General features: G+C 33.2%; 2 protein-coding genes across 2 annotated transcripts; both read left to right on the forward strand.

The window, feature by feature from the left end:
- The first annotated feature begins 6,010 nt into the window (after positions 1-6,010).
- On the forward strand, positions 6,011-10,235 carry LOC111046804. Its single transcript, XM_022332441.2, has 6 exons — positions 6,011-6,161; positions 6,755-6,877; positions 7,671-7,801; positions 8,585-8,667; positions 9,385-9,482; positions 10,005-10,235. Exons 1-6 carry the CDS (start codon positions 6,156-6,158, stop codon positions 10,038-10,040), a joined length of 477 nt encoding a protein of 158 aa, XP_022188133.2. The 5' UTR covers positions 6,011-6,155; the 3' UTR covers positions 10,041-10,235.
- Positions 10,236-12,500: 2,265 nt separating this feature from the next.
- LOC111046805 (apolipoprotein D) lies at positions 12,501-18,767 on the forward strand. The gene is made up of 6 exons (XM_022332442.2): positions 12,501-12,637; positions 13,071-13,190; positions 13,928-14,058; positions 14,597-14,676; positions 15,649-15,747; positions 17,949-18,767. Exons 1-6 carry the CDS (start codon positions 12,629-12,631, stop codon positions 18,155-18,157), a joined length of 648 nt encoding a protein of 215 aa, XP_022188134.2. The 5' UTR covers positions 12,501-12,628; the 3' UTR covers positions 18,158-18,767.
- Positions 18,768-26,141: the final 7,374 nt, after the last annotated feature.

The raw sequence follows: 26,141 nt of genomic DNA on the forward strand, positions 1-26,141 counted from the left end.
AAACTGTCGTATAAACTATTTAAAAATTGAAATTACCGTGTTGAAAATTGATCATTTTTATGTCCGGTTGCACAAAAGCCTGTTGAATTTTAATCATGATTAAATGCCACGAGAACAAATCACATAAGGTTTTTTTGGAAAGAAGGCTTCTTTAATAGGTTCTCGTGGCACTTAATCACTGTTAAAATTTAACAGACTTTTGTGCAGCCTGGTGATTGAAACTCCTCTTTTCGAATTTCAAAACACGCCTGATTGGAAATCTGAGATATCGACAATTTAATAGAGGATATGACATGATTATAGGTTGATAGTTTTGTGGTAACTTGTAGACCTGCTGAATGCATATAGGCCTACACATGCTACCATCAACACACTCACTACGTAGCCTACAACCCCAATACACTCACCAAGTCACCAACTCTGTACCTTACAGCAATTGGTACTGAAACCCCGCTAGTAATGAATTTACTAGCGCGTGTTAATGGATTTACATGCCGATGCATCACAGCCCTAATGGTAGATGCAATAGCCCTATCCGTTCCCCATTCCCAGTCACCTCCCAAATGTATTAGAATTTAAATGGCCGCAAATGAATATTTAATAGCCCATCAATTTATCAAGCCTTCTCCAAACCATGAATTCATATTAAATTATTAATTCTACATGATACATATGCTTCTAAATCACGAGATGCTTGAATAATGATTTTAATGTCAATGATTCATCTATAGTAGTGGTACCTATTTCACGAGGATATATTGTGAATAATGTAAAATCTTTATTATCAATTTGCATTAATTTGAATGGTTAGTAATTTGAGAATTGAAATATACATTAGATTTAACACCTTACATCCACTTGTACTATTTATATTATTTTAAAAATTTGGACGGTTCTATGATAATATACGAGTGTATTATATATGTGTAATGAATACAATATTCAAATTATGCCTATTATTAGGAACGACTAAAAATATTCAATAGCTGACAACTATAGATTTGGCAACTATGGTATTTCTATTTATAATCGAATTCTTTACACATCTGATCCAGTGAGACTTGTGAGTTTCTTATTTCGGTCTTAACTGACCAGTAACGATAAGTGAACCACATTCAATAAAATTTAGTGAACAACATTTTAGAAGGTGAGTAGTTGAGATGATGAAGAAGATGAGTATATAGTTTTGGTCTGGCGCCTGTTTTTCTTTCAAATGTCGTAATGTATTTGACCCAATAAATACTGAATTCTCATACTCATTTTCTGATTAGTCATGCTTGGGTCCAAAATTTGGCGATATATGTTTTTTCTATTAATCCAATAATTGATACAACTAAAAATCATACAATAATCACCGGGATCGAAAAACAAGCTAATCACCAAGTATAACAGTGTTTAGAATAACCATCACAGGGAAGTGTTTTGATTGCAGCTTCCTTCAGGATAATGAAGTTGCTCAGGAAGGTAAAGCCCCCCCCCCCCCACAATCGGGATTGAAGGTCGCATCGGAATTAAGTGGCAACGCTCGTATATATTGAACTATATTTAGTAGTGGCTTACTCAGTGACGTGAGAGATTCCATATTCCAGAGAGTAGACAGGATAACGTGGAAGACATCATTTGTATGCGTGCCTCCAGTTGCCCTGTAGGACAGTGATGCCCTACTACCCCCGGTATTCATTACCTTTATTGACCATTAAGGGCTTTATTAGCCACATGATTTGAACCCCTCTCCACCAATCGCCCAGCTCAACGTCACGTTTTGTCATCACTCACGTGACAGTCATAACATGACGTCACGGTCATAACATTGGTTCATAGCCTCGGTTTGTCATGAATACAGATAGGCGAATCAAAGTTAGTGTCATCCGGAGATGCATCGCTCCATGAACCATCAAACTTACAGCCCGAAGTTTAGTGGGTCAAAACTTTCAACTTGGTCAATTTGTAACTAGTCTTTGATCATGATTGACTATGGAAAATAGCAAATTTACCGTACATAATTTTATCAATGTTGATGATAAAAAATTAAAATTATGTGATCATATAACTAGTTAGCTATTTCAAGTTTGAAGTTATTTTAAAATTGAGGTAGAAGTTTGCTCAATCTGATACAATTTTATCCATGAGGTTCATTTATTTGAGAAATTGGTGGGAATTCACCCTACCGTACATAATATTACCACATTCATGTTGGAAAATTAACATTATGTGATAATATCACTCAGTGGCGCCATTTCACCAAACTGCTATAGGGGCAAAAACCAAGAGGTATGAGGGGGGGAAGGAATACCCCCAAATGATAGAGGGTCCTGGGTTTTTCCCCATAATTACATTCGAAGTTATTATATTCTTAATTTTTTCCAGTTTTATACAAATGTGGTTGAAGTATCAATACAAACATATACATTATTAGTTCTTAAATCATGAAATATTTATTAGAAATATAGGCCTACAGAGAGGCCCTAAAGTAGGAATACACTGAATGAGATTTCTTAAAAATAATGGAAACAGATACATTTTTCTTTTACAATGACAATTTCAATTATCTCATTGGGGATCATACTCTAATTGGAAAATAACTTTCAGTTAGAAAGCTAAAGAAACATTAAGCTGTTCCCATATATTTCTCACCAACTCTGTACATACATTTTTTATTGTCTGATTGTGCCCTTTCTTTTGCTTTCACTGTGACATCTTGCAACTTGTTAATTCTCACGTTGAAATTTATGCAATAACTCACTTATTGTGCCCTGATCAATAATTGTACCCATTCTATATTTAAGCTTCAATTATACCACAGAGAAAAATATATTCTTCATTACTCCGTGCCCGTAGCCATACTTTCAAGGCAATTTTGCTACATTGTTGATACTGTAGAAGGAATTAAACTACTGCAGTTTAAAAAAAGTATTAAATCAGTATGAGATTCTATGGATTCGTGTAGATAGACCCGAATTTTCATTATTTATCTAAATGGCGCCCCTGATATCACTTGTTAGCTGTTTCAAGTTTTAAAAATTAGGTAGAAGTTTGCTCAATCTGATACAATCTTATCCATGAGGTTCATTTATTTGAGAAATTGGCGGGAATTAACCGTACCGTACATAATATTACCATATTCATGATAACAAATTAAAATTATGTGATAATATCACTTGTTAACTGTTTCAGGTTTTTAGCGTACTTCTAATATTGAGGTAGAAGTATGCTCAATCTTATTCAATCTCATCAATAATGTTAAATAAATTGAGAATTTGACGGTAGAGGAATCCAATCAAAGAGCCTAGAGTATTCTAGATACATTGTATCCAATAGTTTAGAAGGAGGTTAATGTTAAAAAATCCAATTTGAGTGAAAGAATAAATTGTTGGGTATTGAGAAACAGAATGTGCAAGTCGGGGAAGCAATAGGCTACTCCTAAAAAAGCATGCCATCTACAATGTTTCATGTTCCACAATAAATTTATATAACTTCATAATAACTTGTTGATGGCATTTTAAGATGTTTCTTCATTTAAATTTATAAATATATATATATATATATATATAATATATATATATATATATATATATATATCATTATTGACTTGTGAAGTTGATACTGGAACGCTAACCCTGCTTCCTGCTTTGCCAACTCGTCTGAAAACGCCTAAAAATCACTCGTGTGGCCTCGTCCTAAGAGTAACATCTCGACAAAAATTATAATTCACGAATTAACTTATAGGCAATTTAGTAAATTGCTGGTGTTCACTCATTTGTGATTTTTCTCAGTGATACAATCAGGAGAGGACCAAAATTTCGGAAAAGCTGGTTTTTAAATCTCCAAACTCCTTTAAAACTTCACTAGCTTACCGTACTCCAAGTGGGACTTGTTACCTGTGCCACGGAGTAAAGAACACTTAAATGTTATGTGTTATGAACACTCATTGTTATGTATTCTGTGCCTGTACCTACCTTTAGACCTACCCACTGTAGTGTAATATTGTCACTTCGATGTGAAAACGTATTATTCTATAATTCTCATAAAGCTGTAAGAATTTTTTATTACAATTCACTATCATAGTATTGGTATTATAGAAGCTGTTATTAGTTATTGCTCATTCTATTAATAAATCATTTTCATTTGAACAGTAAAAGTTAGAAACATACAATAATTTACATTGAAAGTACAGGAGCTAGAGTGACCACATTGTCCTGTTACTTGTCTGGGAGGGTAGCGATGGATTACTGTATCCAGGAGTTCTGGACGGCAGTAATGGGGGGGGGGGAGGGGGAGTCAGAGTTGGCAAACTGCTGCCGTATCACTTTGGCCAAGTCTCCTGGAGCGCAACTGCAAAGAGTGAGAGTGAGCAAAAGTTATTTCACTTCCGTTCTGCACTAGAAAAGGGTGCAATTCGCAACTTCCGACAGCAGTAATTCGTCGCGCGATAATTCGTCGAGACCGATTCTAGTGCGTAATTAGATTTGTGACTAGCATCTTGCCGGCAAACGGCTCCTTTGACTTGTGCCCCATGTTCCAACAACTTCCGAGCCAATTAAGTCATGTGTTCGCCTGCCTACTACCACCCCCCCCCACTCCAACACAGGCCGACTTCAAAACTTTGACAATTGAAAATTCGCATATTAATCAACACAAACTACAATTCCGCTCCTCTTGGGGCCTTCGTCTTGGGGATGCGGATAAATTATTCCCGCGCACTTTTAATTATCACTTCTCATTTCCTTCTTGATGTAGGTCTACTGTCTTACTGGCTTGTGCAGTGCTACTGTAACTGATATGTTGAGCAAGTTTTTCAATTGGAAAAAAGTTTTGCGTCTGATTGCAGTGTTGCTTGTTAAAGTGCTTCCACTTATTCATTTTTCCTAGTAGAAAATATTAAAAAGAGACAGAACTGAAAAGACAAAAGGCAGATCTAACACAGATCTGGAAAGAGACAGATCATTAAATTTGACAGTAGAAGAACGGGTACGGTAATAGGAAATTCTACTATTGTGATGAGGTAAAGATTCATTTTGATAAATAAAAATTCTCTTTTCCGTGGAAGAAGCATTGTACCAATGATATTCTGTTAAGTGTAAGTTATACTCTGTTCAAATTGGCATGAGCTCTGAAGGATTAGGCTCCTACTACTCACACACACAAGCGCAGTCTCCTTTTGTGTGTGAGTAAAGGGACGGTCTGCCTACCTGTATATCAAGTAGTATACATAGTATATCAATGGCGCAGGTAGGTCGGGCGTGTGTGCCTGCGCGTGGGGGAGCGAGAGTCGGCTTAATCTTTCAGCGCTCATGCCAATTTGGACAGAGTATAAATACAAATCATTCATCATAATAAGATAAATACAACGAAAGTTTCCAATTTGATGTAGCATTATCTACCGATATCATCATACAATAAAAAAAACTGTAGTTTCTGTGAAAGGTGTAATAATTTGCTCCATAATCATTGGATGAATTTGTAACTTATAAAAAATATTGAGAAGAGTAGTCATTTTGTAATACAATTTGATTTGTTTACCTTCAAGATTATCAATAAATCACATTATATGTACCTACATTTTTTATTCATTGTAATCCACGTCGCAAATTTGAATGCCAGGAAGCTATTCCTAAAATGCTGTTTACAGCAGGCAACTCTTGTTTTCATATTATTCATATTCTAAGGGGAATCACATTATTGTCAACAAAAGAACTACGTAATCCAGGTACTTGCTTGGAAATGTGATTCACAATATTTCAAGTTCAAAGCTTTTCAGTTTTTTATGAGCACTGTGATTAGTTGTTTAATTGTGAACAATGATCATCGAATTATCGAAAATAGAATGTGGCAAAGCAATGATTCGAATTTAAACTGAATTTAAAATGATGACCTAATGAAGAAAACAGTTATAAAACATGCAAAAGTACCGTAGTCAATGATTGGCCAATTTCTGATTGGCAGGCCTTCCTAATGAAAATAGTCAATGCTGTATCTATTGTTGACGCAATTCATTCCTAATCCGAAGCGCTCGAAAACAGAATGATTCATTATTTTATGACCACTTCTATTTTATCTAGGTTCAATAAAATACGTTTGTTATAAAATGTTTCCTCCAAAATTTAGTTTTGTGATTTTGCTTGAGAAACATCGTAATTTGCAACCTCTCCACAATCATGAAGGTGAGTCGCAAAAGACATCCAATATTTATTTTTATTCAATTAATCAACTTGATTTATTGTTATTAATATATTTTTTCATCCTCCATTAATCAATATAGAAATGGTATTTTGACTAGAGACACCTCAGCACATCCGAAAATTATCATGTTATACCAGAAGATAAAAACTTCCCCTTTCCTCACATTTAAATCAAAATAATTTATTGTCATTACAAAATAGAATTTGTTCAACAACGGCAAATACAATTTGAAACATTCGTTTTGAAATAAAGCATTGACATTTTTTGAAGTTATATAATTTATTAAAAACTTCCTGAAAATTGTAGATTTTTTAGAAAGTTTTGAATGTTGAAATGATGTACCGGTAGATTTAGATATAAATGCCTTTAATATAATAACGTCACTGTTGAGAATTGTGAGTTAAATCAATTAAAAATAAAAAAATCAACTAGTCTACCGTTTCACAAATTTGAGGGATTTCATCATGAAATTATAATTTGTTGAGGATTGTTATTTTCAATTATTAGAATAAGTGAGCCAATTTGAAATGTCTTCTCATAAAATAGCAAAAGTATAAAATCTTTCACTTTTCAGAAAACTGAGACCCTCAATGCTTGTACCTGGATAGTATTATTCTTGGCATCCAGCTGTCATGGACATTTTTTCCTCGGAAGCTGTCCATACCTTCAACCAGTGGATGATTTCAACTTAACATCGGTTCGTATTATGATTATAATCTGGCATGTTCATATACAGTGTTTCAGAAGTAGTGTTGAACATTTTAGGGTTTTCTTCCTGAATGATAGGAGACTACAAGTGTCGTATTTTAAGTGACCAAATCTCAGCGGTTATCCTTATAGTTGCCATTTTGTTTTTTTCACTTAGGAATTTTTATCTCAAGAACGAAATGATGTATTGATCTGAAGTTTGGCATGAATATTCATGCTATAAAGACTCAACTTGAAAAAATAAAATAAAACATTTTCAAAGTGGCTGCCATTTTAAATTTTTTATTGCAAATTTCACGAAAACCGTTCACTTTATAGAAAATTTATAAGAGACAAAAAAGTTAGCAAATTTTTTCAAGGATACCTCATTTATTAAGATTGGTCGGAGAATAACAGAGAAATTAATGATTTTCATATAGCATCCTCTATAATCTTTTGTTGACTGAACTAACAGCCTAATCCATCACAAAAAATAATTATTAAATTACAAATGATTTCTAATCATTCTGATAAGGAGGATTTTGCTCAACTTATTTTTCATTCACTGAGTAGTATTTGAGAAATTTTGTTAAACGCCAATCCCTAAAATTTGATTCTTCATCCTTGATCATTCAATTCTGCCATTTTCTAAATTACAAATTCCATTTCCACTCAATCAAAAATAAAGGGTATAGATTCAAGAAATTCTTAAATCGGTTTTTCATAAGCGTACCTACCTAGTTAAAAATCATGTTTGCTCCTATCTGCTATTTTTCTTGAAAAATATTCTTTCCTTTTTACAGTTGGAGGGCACTTGGTATGAAATCGAGTCTACAGGTTCTTTCATTGAGTCATCCATCACTCGTTGTAATACACCAATGTTTACACTTACTGGTGGAAAAAACTTTGAGTTCATTTATACAAGGAAGTTGGGGTGAGTTGAATTAATCTTGAAAAGTTTATTTTCTCACTTCGTTTATAAATTCGAATATAGTGAATTGTGATTGTTATCTGAATATAACCGTAAAACGTTATTCCTGTAGTTATGGATCTATTTTTACTGTGCACTGCAATCAAATCTACCATGTCCATTATGTTCTATTATTTTATTCATTTTTCTCATTTTGTACAATAATATTACTCAAGATAAAAATAAATTTAGAATTCAGTGAAGTAGAACAAAGCATTGTTTTGTATATTTCCTATTTTAGTTATAATAATGTGAAATATCTCTTCTATGTTCAGTTTTGAAGCTCTATATTTGAAAACCTACTTTGTGAAAATACTTAAGGACTGGACATTTTGTGAATTGAAGAGCTACAAGACTTAACCTATTTCGGACTATGTGTTACCGGTATCTAAATTTAGGAGAGGAATAGCACAAGGTTACCTCATTTTTCCTCTCCCTATCATTTTGATAAAGTACTTATTATATAAATGAATAAATGGATATTGAAGGAGTGACATGCCATAAATAGTGCAATATCCGATGGTAGAAACCAATAAAAACATAAGAAATTAAGAAATCACAATAGAAATTATCCTCTTGTTTATTATTAAAATAATCCATTAAAGATTATTCTATTCTTCAAACTTAGACACTAACTTATTACTCTGTATTTACGAACCATCTTTCAGGTTGTCTCGAATTAAATTTTGAAACTATGAGAATGAAACTGTAATGATTCTATTATGAGCGAATAAATTTGTATTGCAGGGAATCTCCAATTCTGATAAGCACTTCAGGATCAGGAAGACAATTAAAAGAAGGAAGACTGCAGTTGAATATCAGATTACCAGGTAAATTGATGTCTGACTGATTACCAGCAACTGCAAATCTTATTCCATAGAAATCCAAACCTTATTGATACAGAATGATTGCTCTATGAGTATCGAAAATAAGTTATATATTACTTGGAACGCTCACAAAATGGCATATTATGTATAATTAATTATTTTAAAAGGAAGATATTAAGAAATTCCTATTCAATATTTTTTTAATTTTCATTTTCGTGATACAAGAGAGAATATTCATGCCTTATCGAAGGCATACTTCAAAGAAAAAAACATATGAAAATAGGCTTATATGACTATATGATTACCCGAAGACTACCAACAAATGAAAAAATATTTCACCTTTCACCATTGTTTCTAAATTCATTATTTTCTATTTCAAGTTGACAATGTATTCTAGAATGAGTGCGATTTATTAAATTTGTTATTACAAGAATTTAATCAGTTATCGATTACCGTATTCCAGTCCTCATTAATTATTTTTGTCAACACAGTAATTTGGTTGCTATAAAATAAATAAATTACTAAAATTAATTTCTATAAAATCAATAACTTATTAAATTACTAATCTATTTCTATAAAATCAATAACTTATTAAATTACTAATCTATTTCTATAAATCAATTTCTTATTCATAATAAAGATACCTAGCTTATTCTAAGTTATGTGGCAGATTATTTTAATATGTCTACCAAAAATATGATTAAATTTTATTTGTTCCAGTTTTTAGTGCTCAGAAAATTCCATACATATTCTGGACTATCAACCAGGGGATTATATTCTTGCATGGTCTTGCACTCAATTCCCTTTCTTCAATATTCGTAAGTTTCTCAATATCTAACACATCGATTAATTTTTCACTTTTATAAAAACTATTTCAACTCCCAAGGGTTCAATCGAATTCTATGACAGACATGAACTCTGCAATGATTGTACTCTAAGAATTTAGTAAATTTATGTTAATTAGTACACATTGAAAAACATATAATTATTATTTGTGTTGAATTCGAGTGGAACTACCAGAATTTATCTTAGAACAATCAATTCTCAGTTGAAAGAAAATTGAACCTCTTGAGCATTGATTGTGGTCAGAAAGTGAGTATTCCTTTTGCTGTGGAGAGAGAAAATACGTAAGATAATATTTTTCTTAATATAATTACATTGTTTATTATGATACGATACACAGAGTTTTATTTGATTTTATTCAAATTTTATAATTTTATTTTATATTTTAATGTTGATACTTCAACATCACAGTTGTAACTTATTATTTTGATTTGAAGGAAAATATACTAAAATAAAGTATATATTATCAACTGTGCAATTAATTTTGAAATTTGCAGAGCAAGGATGGATCTTGTCGAGCAAAAGAAGTATGAGCAATGATACTCTGACTGACTTGTATGACGTTATCGAAGAGAATGGGCTGAGCAGGAGATACTTCGTGACAATAGTCCAAGATGACTGTGATAAGAATTGAAATCCATGGTCATCGATTTGAATATATCAAAAATATTATGTAATACAAAATATAATGAATATAAGATAATACAAATGATAGAATAACACAGTTATTGGAATTTATATGCTTTTTATTTCCTCTCCTAAAATAATTTACATTGTATTAAACCTAATAAATATTAAGACTGAGGAGCACTGATCTTGTAAGGGCTAATTATATGTATCTAGTGACTCGAGATAAACAGTATTAAAGTAGGATCCCACGACAATAGTAAAAGTTCATAAGATTTTATTAGTGATGAATTCTCTTGTTCTATCTAAAAATAGAATTCAACTAACGATCTTGAATGAAAAGCGACAAAACAAAATTAATAATAGTCAATTATCACCATTATATACCCTTACTCGAGTTGATCTGTATTATTTTTTTATAATAAAATTCCATGGCAATAGTAAAAGTTCTTCAAGTTTTATTAGTGATGAGTTCTCTTGTTCTATCAAAGAATAGATTTCAACTGATCATGGATGATACTCGTTAGAGCAAAGTAATAATATTATCACCATTATATTATATCCAATGTGTATAAATCTACACATATGAATTACATCCATAACAAAAAATCATCGATATAATATTAAAATGAATGGTAATTGATTGTGGTAAAATGAGGTGACCCAATTAATGCCATCAGTAATAATTATGATAGTTTTCATAATATAGTACGGTACTTTATCTACTATAATATACCTAGTAGGTTATTATTGGTGTTGCATTACTGAACATGAATTTGCAACAAAAAATTATTTTTCGTTGTAAACAATACCAATTCTTATTTGGGGATTTTATAGATAGTCTATAGATTAAATTGATATGACGTACATATAAATTTTATGGTGGTTTCAAAATAAATAATCTATCTATCATGACAGATTCGCATAAAATGCGTTGAAATTATCCCCCTGCTTGACAGTTCATTTTTCCTTCCCACCAACTCATATTCCTAGGTATTGGAGAAGAGCCTAAAATGACTTGTTATGAGGTCCAGGATAATATTCAAGACCGCATTGTGCCTAAGAAAAAAATTGAAGGTCCCATAAGCAATCTGGGTGAGATAAGTGCCTGTTCGGAATTCGCTTGCTCAGCAGAAATTTCCAAAATGTTGCCAACCTTTATCGTTATTTTCCACCCTCGCTTACAGACGCAAAAAACGAACTTTATCTTGGTCCATAGCGGCAGTCACGTCACATGCCTTTCCCGGGCAAATTGGACTTCTTTGTAACTTGCTCTCAAAAATTATCTCACGCACTTCCTACAACCGACTGCGCTATGGAAAGCCAGGGGCGGTCCGCCCGCCCACGACTTCATATGAGATTATCAGCTGCGACTCGGCGACACTTTCCAGTTCTGCTGGTCTCGTTTCGAGCACATTTGCCAGCTGCAATGCTCAACGCTGGCTACTAAAGAGTCGAGGCAGAACGAAATCTTAGAAACGAATCGGTTAGAAAGCAAGAGAAAATGTGAGAGAAGAGAGAAAAACTGATAAGAAAAGATTGTCTCCAAGAAAACTTTCTTGCGTACTTTGATTACGTCCTTCAAGTTGCGAACAAATTCTTACCATCATTAACCATCATTACCCAATGAAATAAGTTTGAACCAGTTCGACTGATCGACAATAAAGCTTAGGCTACTTTTAATAAGTAATGATGATTTCCACATACGTACGTGTACGTTTATAGTTGGACATAATTGATATCAGTAATTACCGTGGGTGAAGGAATGAAACAAAATTTCCGGCAGAATTGGAATGAATTCCAAAAGAGGAGTCGTTTTGTAGGCTCAAACTGCATATATGCTCTGTCTCTAATAGGATATTGACCAAATTATTATAATCTTATTCAACATATAAATCGACTACAACTGGTGATAACCAAACTTTGTTCAAATCCGTAGAGGATTACAATATTAAAAATCTCCTCCACAATATAAGTTTTCCATACTGCTACTCTTAAGAAACAGAAATTGATGAATTTAGTGTGATATAAAATATTTTTTTCATTATTTTAAATTGATACGGAATTAGTTTTCAAGTGATTATTTAAATTGATGATTGAAAATATCGGTACCATCTACTGCTATACTATAGTCCATGAAGCTTCTTTTAAAAATTCACTCAATATTGAAATTTCCAATAGTTAAGCACTCGAGACTCTGAATTGGTAGATGTTTGTGTATTTGTTTTTGTTCCTAATCAAGTTAAGGCTGATTCCATGAGTAGCTTCAGAACAAGATTGATTATTTAACATACAGAACATGTCCGTACAAAACAAACATCAGTTTTATCACTCGAGTACCTACAAGGGAATTACATTTGTTTCAAGTCGTATTTATCAAGCAGATGAACTGAATAAATAAAATGGATGCTCATAGATAAAAGAGGTTCCTTTAAATTGGGAAGCTTCATATGAATAACCATTCATTATTGTGCGAGAGCTTCAAGTTATCATCATGGAGAAGGTGAGCTACTTCTTGTTATTATATCAAATCAATATATCATTATATATCAATTTATTCATTATATTCAATTACAATATTTCATGGCTATTCAGTTCTCAAATACAAATTTTCAATTTCCAATTCACTGGCAGAGGAAACATTCTAAGGAATTCCAGCACTGTGATTTGCTGGGAAGCAAGCAATGCATTAATTCTATGTTCAAAATTTATTCGTGATTTTTTGGTGGTCGTTACAAAAAGGATAATTTGCAATATTCACTCCACATTACTTTTAATCACAATTTTTAACATGACTTATCTTAATTATTATTCTGTGAATAGTTATTGAGTGCTTTTGTGGAAATAAGAGTACCTAATAATAGTTCAGAAATTGAGTTTAAAAATCATCTTTCACAATATTTTATTTTCTGATATGTTGTTTTCCATCTTTTCAGTCAATGAACTTTCTTTTGGTAGCAGTTTTCTGCGTCATCGCAATTCATTGTATAGAAGGACACCTTTACTTCGGAAGTTGTCCAGAACTTTTAACAGCAGAGAACTTCAAAGTTTCAGATGTAAGTGACGAATTAATGAAGAAATAGTCCAGTAATTGAAGTACGGTAATCGAATCAATAGAAATTGATGTGAAATTAGTGGAAAACTTAAATAATAAAAAAAACTTCTAGTTTTATTGGACATTGGTAAGCTATTTCACTAAAGGATCTCTCGAGATTTACTGATTCATTATCGTTTCTATAGTAGCTGAACAGCTAGAAATTTTGTAGAATTGAATTTTTGTTCTAGTTTGAGATTGAGAATTCTTTGAAATTTAGAACTTGCTATTTTTCAACATTTATACATTATTAGATTGTATTATATTTTGAAAATGCTTGTCCTCTATTTCCGACAAAAATTAATATTGATAAATAATTGAATAGCAAGGAATATAATCAGCAAGGTTCAATGATATATTACAAATGCATTTTTGTAGGCTTTCAGTTGAACACACAATTCATAATTATTCAAACATAAGAATGATTTCACAATAATGCATCCATTTTAGGTATCAAAATTTTGCTATTAGCTGTGAACTCTATAAATTAATCTATTATGAAGATGTACTCTCACTTCTACCAAGTTTGAAAAAAAAACTACTACTACTACTTATTACTTACTTCTCGGACTTACTTACTCCTTTAACCCATTTATGGACTTGACCTCAATCAAATCCAATAATTCAATTATTCAAATTTATATTTTCATTATTGACAATTACTGCCAATTATTGTTGGGATGTACTCTGATTTTTCAGATAGAAGGGACATGGTACGAGATCGAGGCTCTGGGCTCTTTCATTGAGAGAAGATTCACAAAATGTAATTCACCCAAATTTATCACAAAATCGGAAGACAAAGTCAATGTGGAATATTCAAGAGTTTCGTGGTGAGTATCTGGTGACTGAGAGCCAGTGTTTCATAATAATGCGAGTTTTGAAGTGAAGTAGGTAGTTTTAAAATAAAAAAAATGTATTCTCTCCTGTTATATAGAACACTAACAGGAGAAAAACCAACGGTTATCAATAATTATCCAATCGAGACAAATGAAAAACGAAGTGGAAAATTATGTGACATTGAAATTACCAAAAAAACATGTCAATTAAAATATAAGATGAAAATAACTTTCAGTTGAGGAAAACCAATGTACCCAGAATGCATTGTAGGTATTCTATACAATTGAATGCTGTAGGATACATTATATTCTAGGTAGCCTATCTTGAGGAAAACCAAGTGAGAGCATTTAATGCAATTCATATCTGAATATTTTTCAATGTTGAAGTTGGAAAGTCTATGAATTTATTTAATTTTTTAAATATATTTGAAATCAAAATGGAATAAGAATGTTGTAAGTCACTTCAAACCTCTAAACACAACATTATTATTATTACCGTATCACCACAATATTGATTTATTTCATGTTACAGGCCCGCTGGTCGCATTGTAAGTAAAGGATTTGGAAAAGTTCTAAAAGATGGACAGTTGGAATTATTCTTCAGTCTTCCAGGTAATTTATCCATCTTAAATGTTTTTCACATTAGCAAAAGGGTATAATAAAGTCTTTATAGCACAAGAAATGTCTCAGTTAAATTTTTATGTCGAGAGTTACTTTAAATGAGTGAACTATGAGGAGTCTCTTCTGATCGCATTTCAAGTTTCAGCTATACATTTTTTTTCAATAATAACAGTAATTCAATGTTTCTTGGAAGAAATTCCAAGATTTGTTAAATTTAGCTTATTTTTTATCTTCATTGTAACAATTTTCCACTTTTATGGTTTACAGTTTGAAACTCTACAAACGTGTTGAAGAGTTTACAAATTAAAATCAATAAAACAGGATGTTTTAGCGCAAATGCAAAAGATCCGAAAAAATCAAAATTTTAATTTTTTAATGGTGCATTTTTCTTGTAAATAAATGTGTGGTATTAAATCAGCTATGACTTGGAATTTATTCTATTTAGAAAAAATATCTTAATAAAAACAATATAAAAACTTGTAGTACCCTTTATTAAAAACTTTAAAATATTTTAACGACTATAGTTTCGACCATTGGTCATTTACAAGTTTTTAATCATTTGAATTAAGTAGCCCATATAAGTGAAGCGATTTCTTGTGAACAATGTATTGATAACCTTATACTTTAAAATAAATAAACTTATACTTTATTTAAAATAAAACAAGAACACATAAATGTGTGGTATTAGATGAGCTATGACTTGAAATTTATTCTATTTAGAACAGATATATTGAGAACAATGTATTGATAAACTTATACATTATTTAACAAGAACACAATTATATTCAGAAATTAATCAATATATCTTTCTATATGTCACTATGTAGACCATTCTATTGTACTATATGAGGATAAAATAATTTGATAATTTCTTCAAATTAACGCCAACAAAAATGTTTGATTCATTATGAAACAAGAACCATTATTGCAACCGTTCTCATATTTTTTTCCTGAATTAAACAGGAGTGGGAATGCAGAGCTTCCAATACCATATTTTGGCAATTGAAAAGGACAGCTATGCGGTCGCATGGAGCTGTACCCAACTTCCACTAATGCATATGCGTAAGTCATTGTATTTGAATAAATTTTACGGTTTAATGAATTTAAAAGATTTCTACCTTTTCATTTTGTGCTACAATTATCCACAATAACTAGTTTTTATCTATTTTGCCTATTTCAACCGTTTAATGAGGATAGTAAGTTTATTGTCAATAGCTATGAATCTTAACTAGTATCTATTTATTTATGAAAACATGGAAGTATACAGGATTCCTCCCAAAAATTGTTTCCATAACAACATATTACAATAATTCATTATACATAGTAAGAATAAAAAAAAATAAGAATATTAAAAATAAAATTGAATTGCAGTAAAAATTGAATACTACTTATTGATATATGTTTACTTTAGATAGTATAGTATTATATAATATAGATATAATATATATTATAATACTATATTAGATAATATATAATATTACTTTATATATTAATACTGCTTACTTTAGATAATCTAAGTAATAGGCTATAATCTATAGCTATAGTAGGCTATGATACTACTGTAGAACTACACCACACCACAACAGATGCAATGAGTGGTGAATTTATATTATTTTTATACAAAAGAAAAAATATATAAAATACTGAAAATATATAGAATATAAAGTACATCACTACAAGTATATCCCCACAGCAATAAATTCAAGTAAACGACAAAAAAACTATATGAAATACTGAAGTTATTTTTAAAGTAGATAAAGTAGCGTCTAACAAACTTTTAAATATTTCCAAGGTAGAAAAATTGCTAAGAAAAATAAGAGAAAAAAGAAATAAACAAACCTAATTACGGTCTCAGTAGCCATTCACTCTACTAAGTAGCCATCTGATTATCTTCAGTTTGTTATTGTATTTATTGTTGCATTATTTGTCTTCAAACAATCAAAATTGTTCTAGTCTGATATGAACTGGAAAACTTTGATGAATGATAGTTTATCCTGTTTCAATGTGTACACAAGAATATGAATTGCTAGTTGATAGTTTAGAGTGATAATTCGACATTCAATGAATCATTTCAAAGACGATGATTGAACGTCGCTTGTTTGTGAGCAATCATACATGTTGATTGAAGGCTCTTGATGATTCAGGGATCGAGTCAGTGGAAACTATCCTACAACTGACTTGTTATTCAAATACCGTTCCCACAGGACTTGAATCGGCTGCTAGTTTGGGTGATTCGGAAGGGGTTTCGGAACTGGGGGTACAGCAAACCCTGAATTGCGGTGCTTGTAATTGTTCAGTTCCGCACTACCAGCCCACCTCTAGCCAATGAGCACAGGCTGGGCACTGCGATGCGATCACTGTCTACCGAGCACATTGCCTAGTTAGCTGGTTAGCAGCCTGCAGCCCTTCTCTCACTCACACACACACACACTCTCTCTCCTGCATTGGCAGCCAGCTCAGCCGTTTGATTGCAGCTCTCATCGACAATATTCAACAGTGGTTCAATGACGATCATTTGTTGTCGAAGCAAATTTTCAACATCAGCTCGCATTCAGTGAAAGAGGTAGACGTAACTACTAACTACTGTTCCTACTGTTCCCAGTTCCCAGAAGGAGTCCTAGTAGCTCCTATAGTACGATGATACACTTGCACCTGTCAGCATAGGTTCAATAACAAGCATTAATGTTATTCATAACAAATGCTGACAGGTTGAAATGAATCTCACTGTAGCAGTGGAGAAGCTGGGAGATCGGGCGGGTATTTGCTATATAATTACAGAAACTTTTGCTTCCGTCAGAGATATTGAGACCTGATTAGAGGATGTGGTGATCTCTCCATAGATGAAGATAATAGGAAATTTCAATATATACAAGACAACTTTGATATTGCTACTTTGAAACTTTGATTGTTGTTTTTAGATAAGAATGTGGAAATCTATTCAGAGATTGAAAATGGTAAATGTTGGTAATTAATACTGAAAACAATACTGATCTCTCCTGACGTTGACTTGATGTATCTGATATCATTGGTAGCTCTTATACTCGGTAGTTATTTGTTGTGATAAATTTAACTTTGAAATTTAATATCGAACAGGGTATTGGGGCTACTAATAGGCTTGTATCAAGTCATTGTACATCAAGTCAACGTCAGTGGAAATCGATCATTTTTCTCTTTCTCTCTAATTACCTGAATTTATCGTGAAAAGCTTCAAATCTCATTTCGGATAGTGAGTAAATTTAATTTTACTGTATTTTTCCTTCCAGAAAAAGCTTGGATTTTATCACGCAATACCTCGCTGGATAATGCAACACTGGACAAAGTTCATGACATTGTAGAGTTCAATGGTCTGAACAGGAACTCCTTTGTGAAAGTGAAGCAGACTAATTGTCAAACAGGGACAAATGAAGATGAAGAGAACTTGATTGAGGATGAAGATCTGGGATCAGCTATTGAGAACGTAATGGAGAGATAGGTGATCTACAGCCATGTAACATATCAACTGAGTAACATATTTTTTATTTTATAATTATTGTCAAGATGAACTAGTGCTCTGAAAATCTAAATTTCCCCAATTCAAGTAGAATGGATGAATAATCAATTTTATTTGAGCACAAATCAATATTGTTATATTTTATATAATAAAAAAAACATTATCAAAGTCATTTAATTTTGATATTTCTATTTTTCATGATTCCTATTTAAAATTGCATACCATAGATGCAATCATACATCTAAACGAAATATGATAAGATAAATTATGATAATACAGTTATATCCGTCACGTGAGAAGTAGAGAGGACTCTCCAAGTCCAAACTCCGCCTAGTAAATAATATTTTGATTTTAATTTTATTTTTTATTTGATAATTGTATGATAAGGGAGGCAAGATGCCAAACAAAATACAAACTATGATGAGGCAGAACAATTTATGAATTTTTCGAAATCAAAACACGAAACATTGATCATATTGAAGTGTTATCTGTTCTTCTAATGTAATCTAATTTAGACACTTTCCAGGGCATTTTCAGTGAATAGGTTCTAGCTTGAGATTCATTGAAATATTAAAGCCTTTTCTTCACTTGACAGTTTTGATATTGAAAATTCAATCAAATTGATACCATGAAGTTTCACACTATTCATTATATTGTAATATATTATACATTATAAATACCTCACAGCCAAGTAAATCCATTTGAGATGCGTTGAGTGAGCTAGTCAAGCTAATCAGTTCTTAGATGGGAAAATTTGGTAAGCTGCCTGAAATCCAATTATGCAACCGAGAGGATGGATTGGCTTGGACGGGCGACGGCTCTGCCTCTGACTCTGATCTAGAATCTATTTACCACAGCCATGTTGTGATTAATAGTTTGTAATGGGCTGCTGCTGCTGCTGCTTTGAGCAGTGCAAAGTCTTTAGGCTCACTACTGACTAGAAACTTGGCAATTGATCATTCTGGAGAGATCGACCTCAGATCATACTAATAAGCTCACAAGTTTGTTGCAAAACCGAACTACAGTAATAGTTTTTATATTCTATTGCATCGATTTTTGAGAATATTATAATCAGATGGAGCTGAACTCACTGCAAGCTGATTCATAGTTTTTGATGAAGGAATTTTTTGAGAGAGGAAATAATGGCACCATCCATAAAGAAACTTAACAGTAGGCTAGAATAACTTGCTGAATACGACATTCAATTATTATAATAATTTATTATATTTTTAATAAATCATGTTGTAATGCATAATTAATAAGCAAATACAAGATTGATGGAATTCATTATAATAATATATTGTTGTTGATCCATATTTTTCTTAGTGATAGGTTGAGTCGATCAAAATAAATGTGGAAAATAAAAAACATGACATAGACTCGAGATTAATATTGATTTTCAAGGCTCTGTCAGGCTCGATAATGTGTACTGCACATACCAGCACAAAACTATTCTCGTTCAATAATGTGAGTGTTTTTGCCACTTTAAGTTTATTCCAATCCAATTCTCTGATTGTTTTTCTCGATCAATTAATGAACTGATTAAACTAACTCATATTCAACTTACCAAAAAATAGTTGGTCTATCAGATCTTGCAATAAATAGTGAATAGTACATGCCAGAGAGCACTGCTCTCAGCATGATTCCAATGATGTGTATACTACTCGTATTCTCGAGAAAGATACTTAGATTTTGGTGTGAAAAAATTTGGTAGTGACCTCCTGACACTATAAAGCACGAAACTATTCCACATTGAACAATATATTCTATTATCATATTGAGGGATATGAAACAAATAATTTGAGAAGTGAATAGAGGAAATAACTCTAATTAAATACATGTAATTTAACTATTGCCTGATTCTAAATTGCAATTATACTTGTAAAAGTTTTGTGTGAAAAGTTCGATTGTTGGTGGTTGGAGGCAAAACGACTGAAGAAGCAGAGCAGAGGCAGTTGCTAGCTGTGGCCCGAGGGATCGCTCGGCGGCAGGTCTACACACGAGTGGCAAGAGGGGACCATTTTATCTGGAAGGCATGCTTTCAAATATGTGCGTAAGTGGGCAAATGCAAGGCTCGTGTTTTACGCAAGTAGCAATAATCGTGAGGGGTGATGTGGGATGTGGGATGTGAGATGTGATGCCAGTCGTAGTCATAGCCATAGTCATGAGGCATCTCGTTATGTTTTAGGATGTGCGTGAGGAAGCAAACAAGATCACTCACTCACACACAGTGCGAGGAGTTTGTATCAGGTTCACACCCTTTCGCTACTTTCCAATCTAGTCAGGGATGGGGGGGAGGCTTCTCGTCGTCAGTGGGTGCGCTATCGCAGACGCAGGCACCCCGTAAACGATGAGAGTGCACCTCGGCAGTAACATAACACATTTGGCGGCAACCCTCCTCAATGGAGCAACGCTTCTTCCATCGGCGTGTAAGAGTCAAGGAATCAAACAATTTGCATAGAAATTGCCCTGGTTGGAAACGAAGACACGAGAGACAAAGAGCCCCAGCTCAAATCCCTTCACTTTCTCCAAGGCTGCACCTCGACGATGACACTCTTTCCCTGGGAGATTGCTTGCTGTCCCCTTCACCCTCCACCCACAACTGGATTTAGCAGTCTCGGTTTGGGCTTGCAAGCGCTCATACTTACTGTGTGTGTGAGTGTGCTATGGAATTACACGCTTCGCTCGTTGTTGTTCGACATTGAATTTATTTTCTATTATAGAGGACATTACGCAAGCCTCCAGGTGATGCGTGATGGGAGGGTATGAGTTTGCTGCATCAATTTACAGGAGTTCGCTGGTAAGTAAGATGTAGAAAGTGCATGGAATCTTGAACCAAAATAGAAATTATTTTCTATTTCCTTTATTCGAAAAATAAAATTATTTATTGATGAATGGAATTAAATATAATATTATATCACCCTTCTCTAGTGCAACATCTCACCCCTTATCATAGTGCAACGGGGCTATCAAGACCTAGCACTTCATAATAAAAATCAAATAATCAACTAAATTTATAGAGGATATTCTTATCACATTGATACAAAAATATTGTACGATTTTTATCCTAAAACTTAAGAGAGTGAATTACAATTCCAATAGTTGTAACAATTAAACAATTCCAATGTTTCTGCAGCCTATCTTTCAAAGACTATTTGAATGAAAGCAAGCATTGAAATTATTGAGGCTCATTGATTAAGTAACTACAATCTACTATTATTTACTGGATGAGGTGAATATATACAATATTCAGAGAGAAGAAACATGTCATGTTTTTAAATTTTTAGTGAAGGTGATTGTGCAAATTTTTATATCCTCAAGAAAGCTATATTCCTTTCCACCATTAGTGTAATTCTCAAACTAGAATTAAAATTAGTTCTATTTCCGTAATTATCACATTCTGGTAACTCAATTAATTCATATCAACTTTCTCTGATAAGGATTTAAAAACTATCTAGAGCTTTCTTGTTCACAAACTTCTGTTATACAGTAGTTTCTCTCGAGTGATAGAAACCCAGAATGCTTGTATCTGCATTACTTTTCGACCTGAGCAACATTGAGTGAGTGAGTGAGTGAGTGAGTGAGAGTGGTGACTAGCAAATCTGTAGGCAAATGAGTAGCGGAAAGTCGTCAACATGAAGACAATGTCCGGATTCACTTCTCTAGACTTTTCAACAGTGAAAAGTTTGCAAGCTTTTCAAGATGCTTCTCGCTTCACTGTAGTACTGTAGTGGAGAAGTAGTCTCTTTGCGTGGGAAAAACAAAAACCCACCAGCGAGCTACTTATTTTTGTCTGCTCTCGGCGTCATAGTGGATGATGAGAGGAGGAAAAGAAAAGCATCAGTCGCTCCTTTTCTGAAACTTGCTTCTCATTTTTTGTCGCCATTTCTCTACTAACACAAGAGCACGAGGCTAGACGGCGTGGCGTATCCACATGCACGTTGTTGCCAGCAGATAATATTTTACACATAAAGCAGAACATTATTTCCACTCTTGTCGCGTGATAAGAGTACGCCTTCAAGTCACTGCTTCCCTTTCACAACACTTTCTTACTACACACTTTCAATAGCAGCCCTCTTTCTTCCTCGACATTTCTCTAGGCGGCGCAGAATTGGCTTTGCTGCAAAAATTATTGGAGTGGAACATTTTTTCCTACAATAATAAATGCGATTTTCCCTGCAAGTCTATGCAACGAATCCTCTATCGATCTGTATAGGCATCCTGCTTTCCATCCTAAACCAATTTGATTTTATCCAAACCGATATCTACTTTACGCCTGTTGTATCCTTTGTAGTCACCTATCAGTTTACGTGTGAAATAATAATTGTTGTACAATGTTGAATAGCAAATTAATGATTATAGTAACATTGCTAATATTGGGTTGAGTATTAAAATTAAACCTCACATTATTGAAATTTCATCCAAACTAGATACATCTTACAGAATCTCTCTCTAATGATAACAAGGCAATGTAATTAGCCCATAGTGAGTCAAGATTAAAGTGTGAAGCAATTAGTGGCATTAGATATCTTTCATCAGAAGAATAACTTGGAGTGAATGTCTAAACGGAAATGTGTAACTTGGTAATTTGATAATTATTTCATAATACTTTGGGAAAATTTATTCAGATATTTACAAAGACTGGTTCAATGGTGTATATCGTTCGTTAAATTGCAAGGTGAGACTTTCAAATCCAGTTGAAGCAAAAACACAATACAAATATATTTTTCAAATTGGCTATGATTGAACCATTCTATACAGTAGATCTCTATCAGTAATTTTCATCTTTTCCATTTTTGATGAGATTGATGATTATTATTTATCGTAATATTATTGTGCATTCTCAGTTATCATACTTAGAAGATCTTATTGAAAATTTCCAGTTATTGAATTTCAACCCAATATAACCTATAGGTATATATTTGTTCACTTAAAGAAATTATGACATTGTGTATTGCGGCAAGGCAGAACATCGTCACAGGATCTCGCTGTCAAATAGCCATAATCATAATAATAAAAGCCGCTCATGTTCGAAGTCGAAGATCACTCAAAAGCCTGTCACTTCATGTGCTATTTATGATAAATAAACGCTGCACTTGACAGTTATGATAACATCCAGCGAAACTTCTCGAATAATGCTAGGAAGCTGTGGAACGAGTAATAATAAGAACGGAATGTCGCACCTAGAACGCTAGAATAGATCCCATACTGAGACAAGAATGCATTTTCCGTATAATGTTTCGGAAGAGCAACATTGTGATACTGCCATCTTGCCATCTACCGAACGTGACGTGGAAGTGCTACTCAAAGTCAGAAACGTTTTCATGTTTCCACTTCTAAATATCCCTCTTTCCGGATGGAAAATTGCTACTTCCTTTTCCTTATCTTTTTCTGTCTCACTTTTTTCGCTACTTGGAAATGATTCAGCAGTGTTGTGTGTATGACGAGGTGATAGTTGTTGTGTTATTATTGTAAAACGTCTATCCAAAGTAGCGACAAAAATATTCTGCAGCATTTTTCTAAAACGGTGCTCTAGATGCAGGATCACTACAATACAACAATGTTCCACTGTTTACATCCAAACAAGCCTGCTTGTATCATGCAGTTGGTATGAAAATGAAAGAAAAATCAGATTCAGAAATTCATACCCGTATGTGGTGTAATTCGAGCACAATTTCGAATACACGTGACATTTCATAATACCGCACAGCTCAGTAAATGAGTAAGAGTTTATACACACGACTACAATGTAATGAGCTTGTCTCTCGTATTGACTCTCACAAAAACTGTGATGAGCTATGAACTGAAGAGAAGAGAGCAAATATCTTAACCCTTTCATATTTGCTAAACATCAAGCTGCTTGTTAAGTTATGTATCCTGGGAATAAGTCTATATTGAGGATTACAATAATTATGTGGATTCAAACAAAGTTCCTCAATTATTGTATATAGTGAATGTTGCATTTTTTGAAGTGTAACAGTAAATCAACACAATATGTTGAGTAGAATATATTATACTCTACTCCACCGAAACCTTTTCTAGCGTTGTCAAAAACATACATTTGCAAGACGATTTCATATATGTTTTCATAATTGGAATACATTTGTTTTGTGATATTAAAATGTATACTATATTCAAGATTTTCAGGGTGGAGTGGACAATTAAGATGGAATAGCATGGTGATGTGGGAAGTAGAAAAACGTGGAATGAATTACATATTGAACTCGTGCCTTGAAAAAAATCAATGACAAAAAAATAATCTGTTAAATTAACTGAGAGTTATAGATAAGAATGAATACACATATATTAATACAATAAAGAATACATATCAATTCAGAATCATACGGAGTATTCAGACTATTCTATGGAATAGATGAAAAATCAATTTATTTTGAATTGAGAGTTTAATCCATCTTTGCTCTAAACTTTAGGTTAGCCTGCATGGAACAATTTTTCCCAATTAGAGAAAGCAAGACCAATAACTTTGATCTTCGCAAGATAGGGAAGGAATAGAGCTTACTTTCAAGTTGAAGATTGATGTGGAATGCAAAAAGCAGCGAAAGCCCCTATCCAGCCCTACTATCCAGGTTGCACTTGTTCTTTCTGTTAGGAGCTCTTCAAATCTATCACTGCTCGTTGTGTAGAGACTCGAGGGGCGTCTTCGCCCCTTATTTAATTTCGCATGGGGGTGAGAAGTTGCACTGGCCTGGGTCATAAACTTTGACACCTTATCCGGGGCTGCAGCACTCCAAACACTCTTGTCTCCTTGTTTTTGAGCTATTCTCATTTGTCTTCTTCTCCTTGCTCATCCTACTATCTTGCTTCCCCAATTCGCTCCATGTTTGTAGTCACAGACATTATCTGCTGTATCTTGTCTTGGGGAAATTTTTGGCTCTTGTAGAGAAAAACCTATCTCACATTCCCATCGAGTGGAACAACTTCTATCACAGACAATAATACATCACTCTTCAGCCCTAGGTATTTTCCTGAACTTCAAATTTATAACTTTTTTGAGAGTGATAAATGAGTAAATAATTGAATAATTCCAATTCCTATCTGAGTAAAATATTTTTTCAACAATAATTAACAATGGAATACATCATTTTAATGCATAATAATCGAGATGAAAAGTGTTATTCTGATTAACAATGAGCGAAATTACGGAACATCATTAAGCAAAAATAATTATATGACAGAAAATTGATATGGCTTGGAATTTTTTACTGAGAATTAGAGGTTTTGAAGAACAGATATCCTATAATTTCAAGTGAATCAATCGGCTTGTCAAAAAGCTTGCTCTATTCCTCAATAATGAATGAAAATTAGAAAACGTTTTGTAGTAGGAATAATAATAGGCCTAAATATATCTGTAAAGCTTCCTCTACAATAATTTTGTTCTGAAATAGATAATGACAGAATAACAACAACTCGAATATATAACTTGAAATAGATTTTCTTCAACTAATCTTATATTACATATTTATTGTGCCCTCTAACACAAGCACTACAATGTCACTAGAACAAGCACTAAACAACGTGAAGCCTATTTCAACAGAGAGGCTGCTACCATTGACTTAACTCTCCCTCGGAGAGCCATGGCGATAATCTCGTTTTTCAATGCAGATTTAAAGAGCAGAACCGTAATGTAGTTTTCAAACACACACACGAAGACAACGGTGTCCGTCCGAGACTTCATACAACTTTGATTGTTATCTTTATTTGCAGCGTGGTCCGGCGTGATGCGATGTCCCTCCAGTGCCGTAAAACTTCACTACTTGATCAAAGTTGGGGTCGGTCCTACCATCGAATCACCTTCGGTCTTGGTCTTCCTTCTCCCACATTCTAACTCTATTTCTCGCTCCCCAATACTCTTATTCTCTCCTCCGTTTCGTGTGTACTTTTCTTCCTGTTCACGCTGCAAAGAACAACCTGTGAGAGTATTGTCTTTCCTCATGTTTTACACATT

This window comes from Nilaparvata lugens, chromosome 4 (genome assembly GCF_014356525.2).
Source record: "Nilaparvata lugens isolate BPH chromosome 4, ASM1435652v1, whole genome shotgun sequence".
NCBI classification, from domain to species: Eukaryota; Metazoa; Arthropoda; class Insecta; order Hemiptera; family Delphacidae; genus Nilaparvata; species Nilaparvata lugens.

Excerpts from the sequence above, each read along its gene's own strand:
- LOC111046804 (XM_022332441.2), top strand. Across the intron at positions 7,802-8,584 it reads ATTTATACAAGGAAGTTGGG|GGAATCTCCAATTCTGATAA; the intron begins GTGAGTTGAATT and ends TTTGTATTGCAG. Across the intron at positions 8,668-9,384 it reads GTTGAATATCAGATTACCAG|TTTTTAGTGCTCAGAAAATT; the intron begins GTAAATTGATGT and ends TATTTGTTCCAG.
- LOC111046805 (XM_022332442.2), top strand. Across the intron at positions 13,191-13,927 it reads AGAACTTCAAAGTTTCAGAT|ATAGAAGGGACATGGTACGA; the intron begins GTAAGTGACGAA and ends CTGATTTTTCAG. Across the intron at positions 14,677-15,648 it reads ATTATTCTTCAGTCTTCCAG|GAGTGGGAATGCAGAGCTTC; the intron begins GTAATTTATCCA and ends TGAATTAAACAG.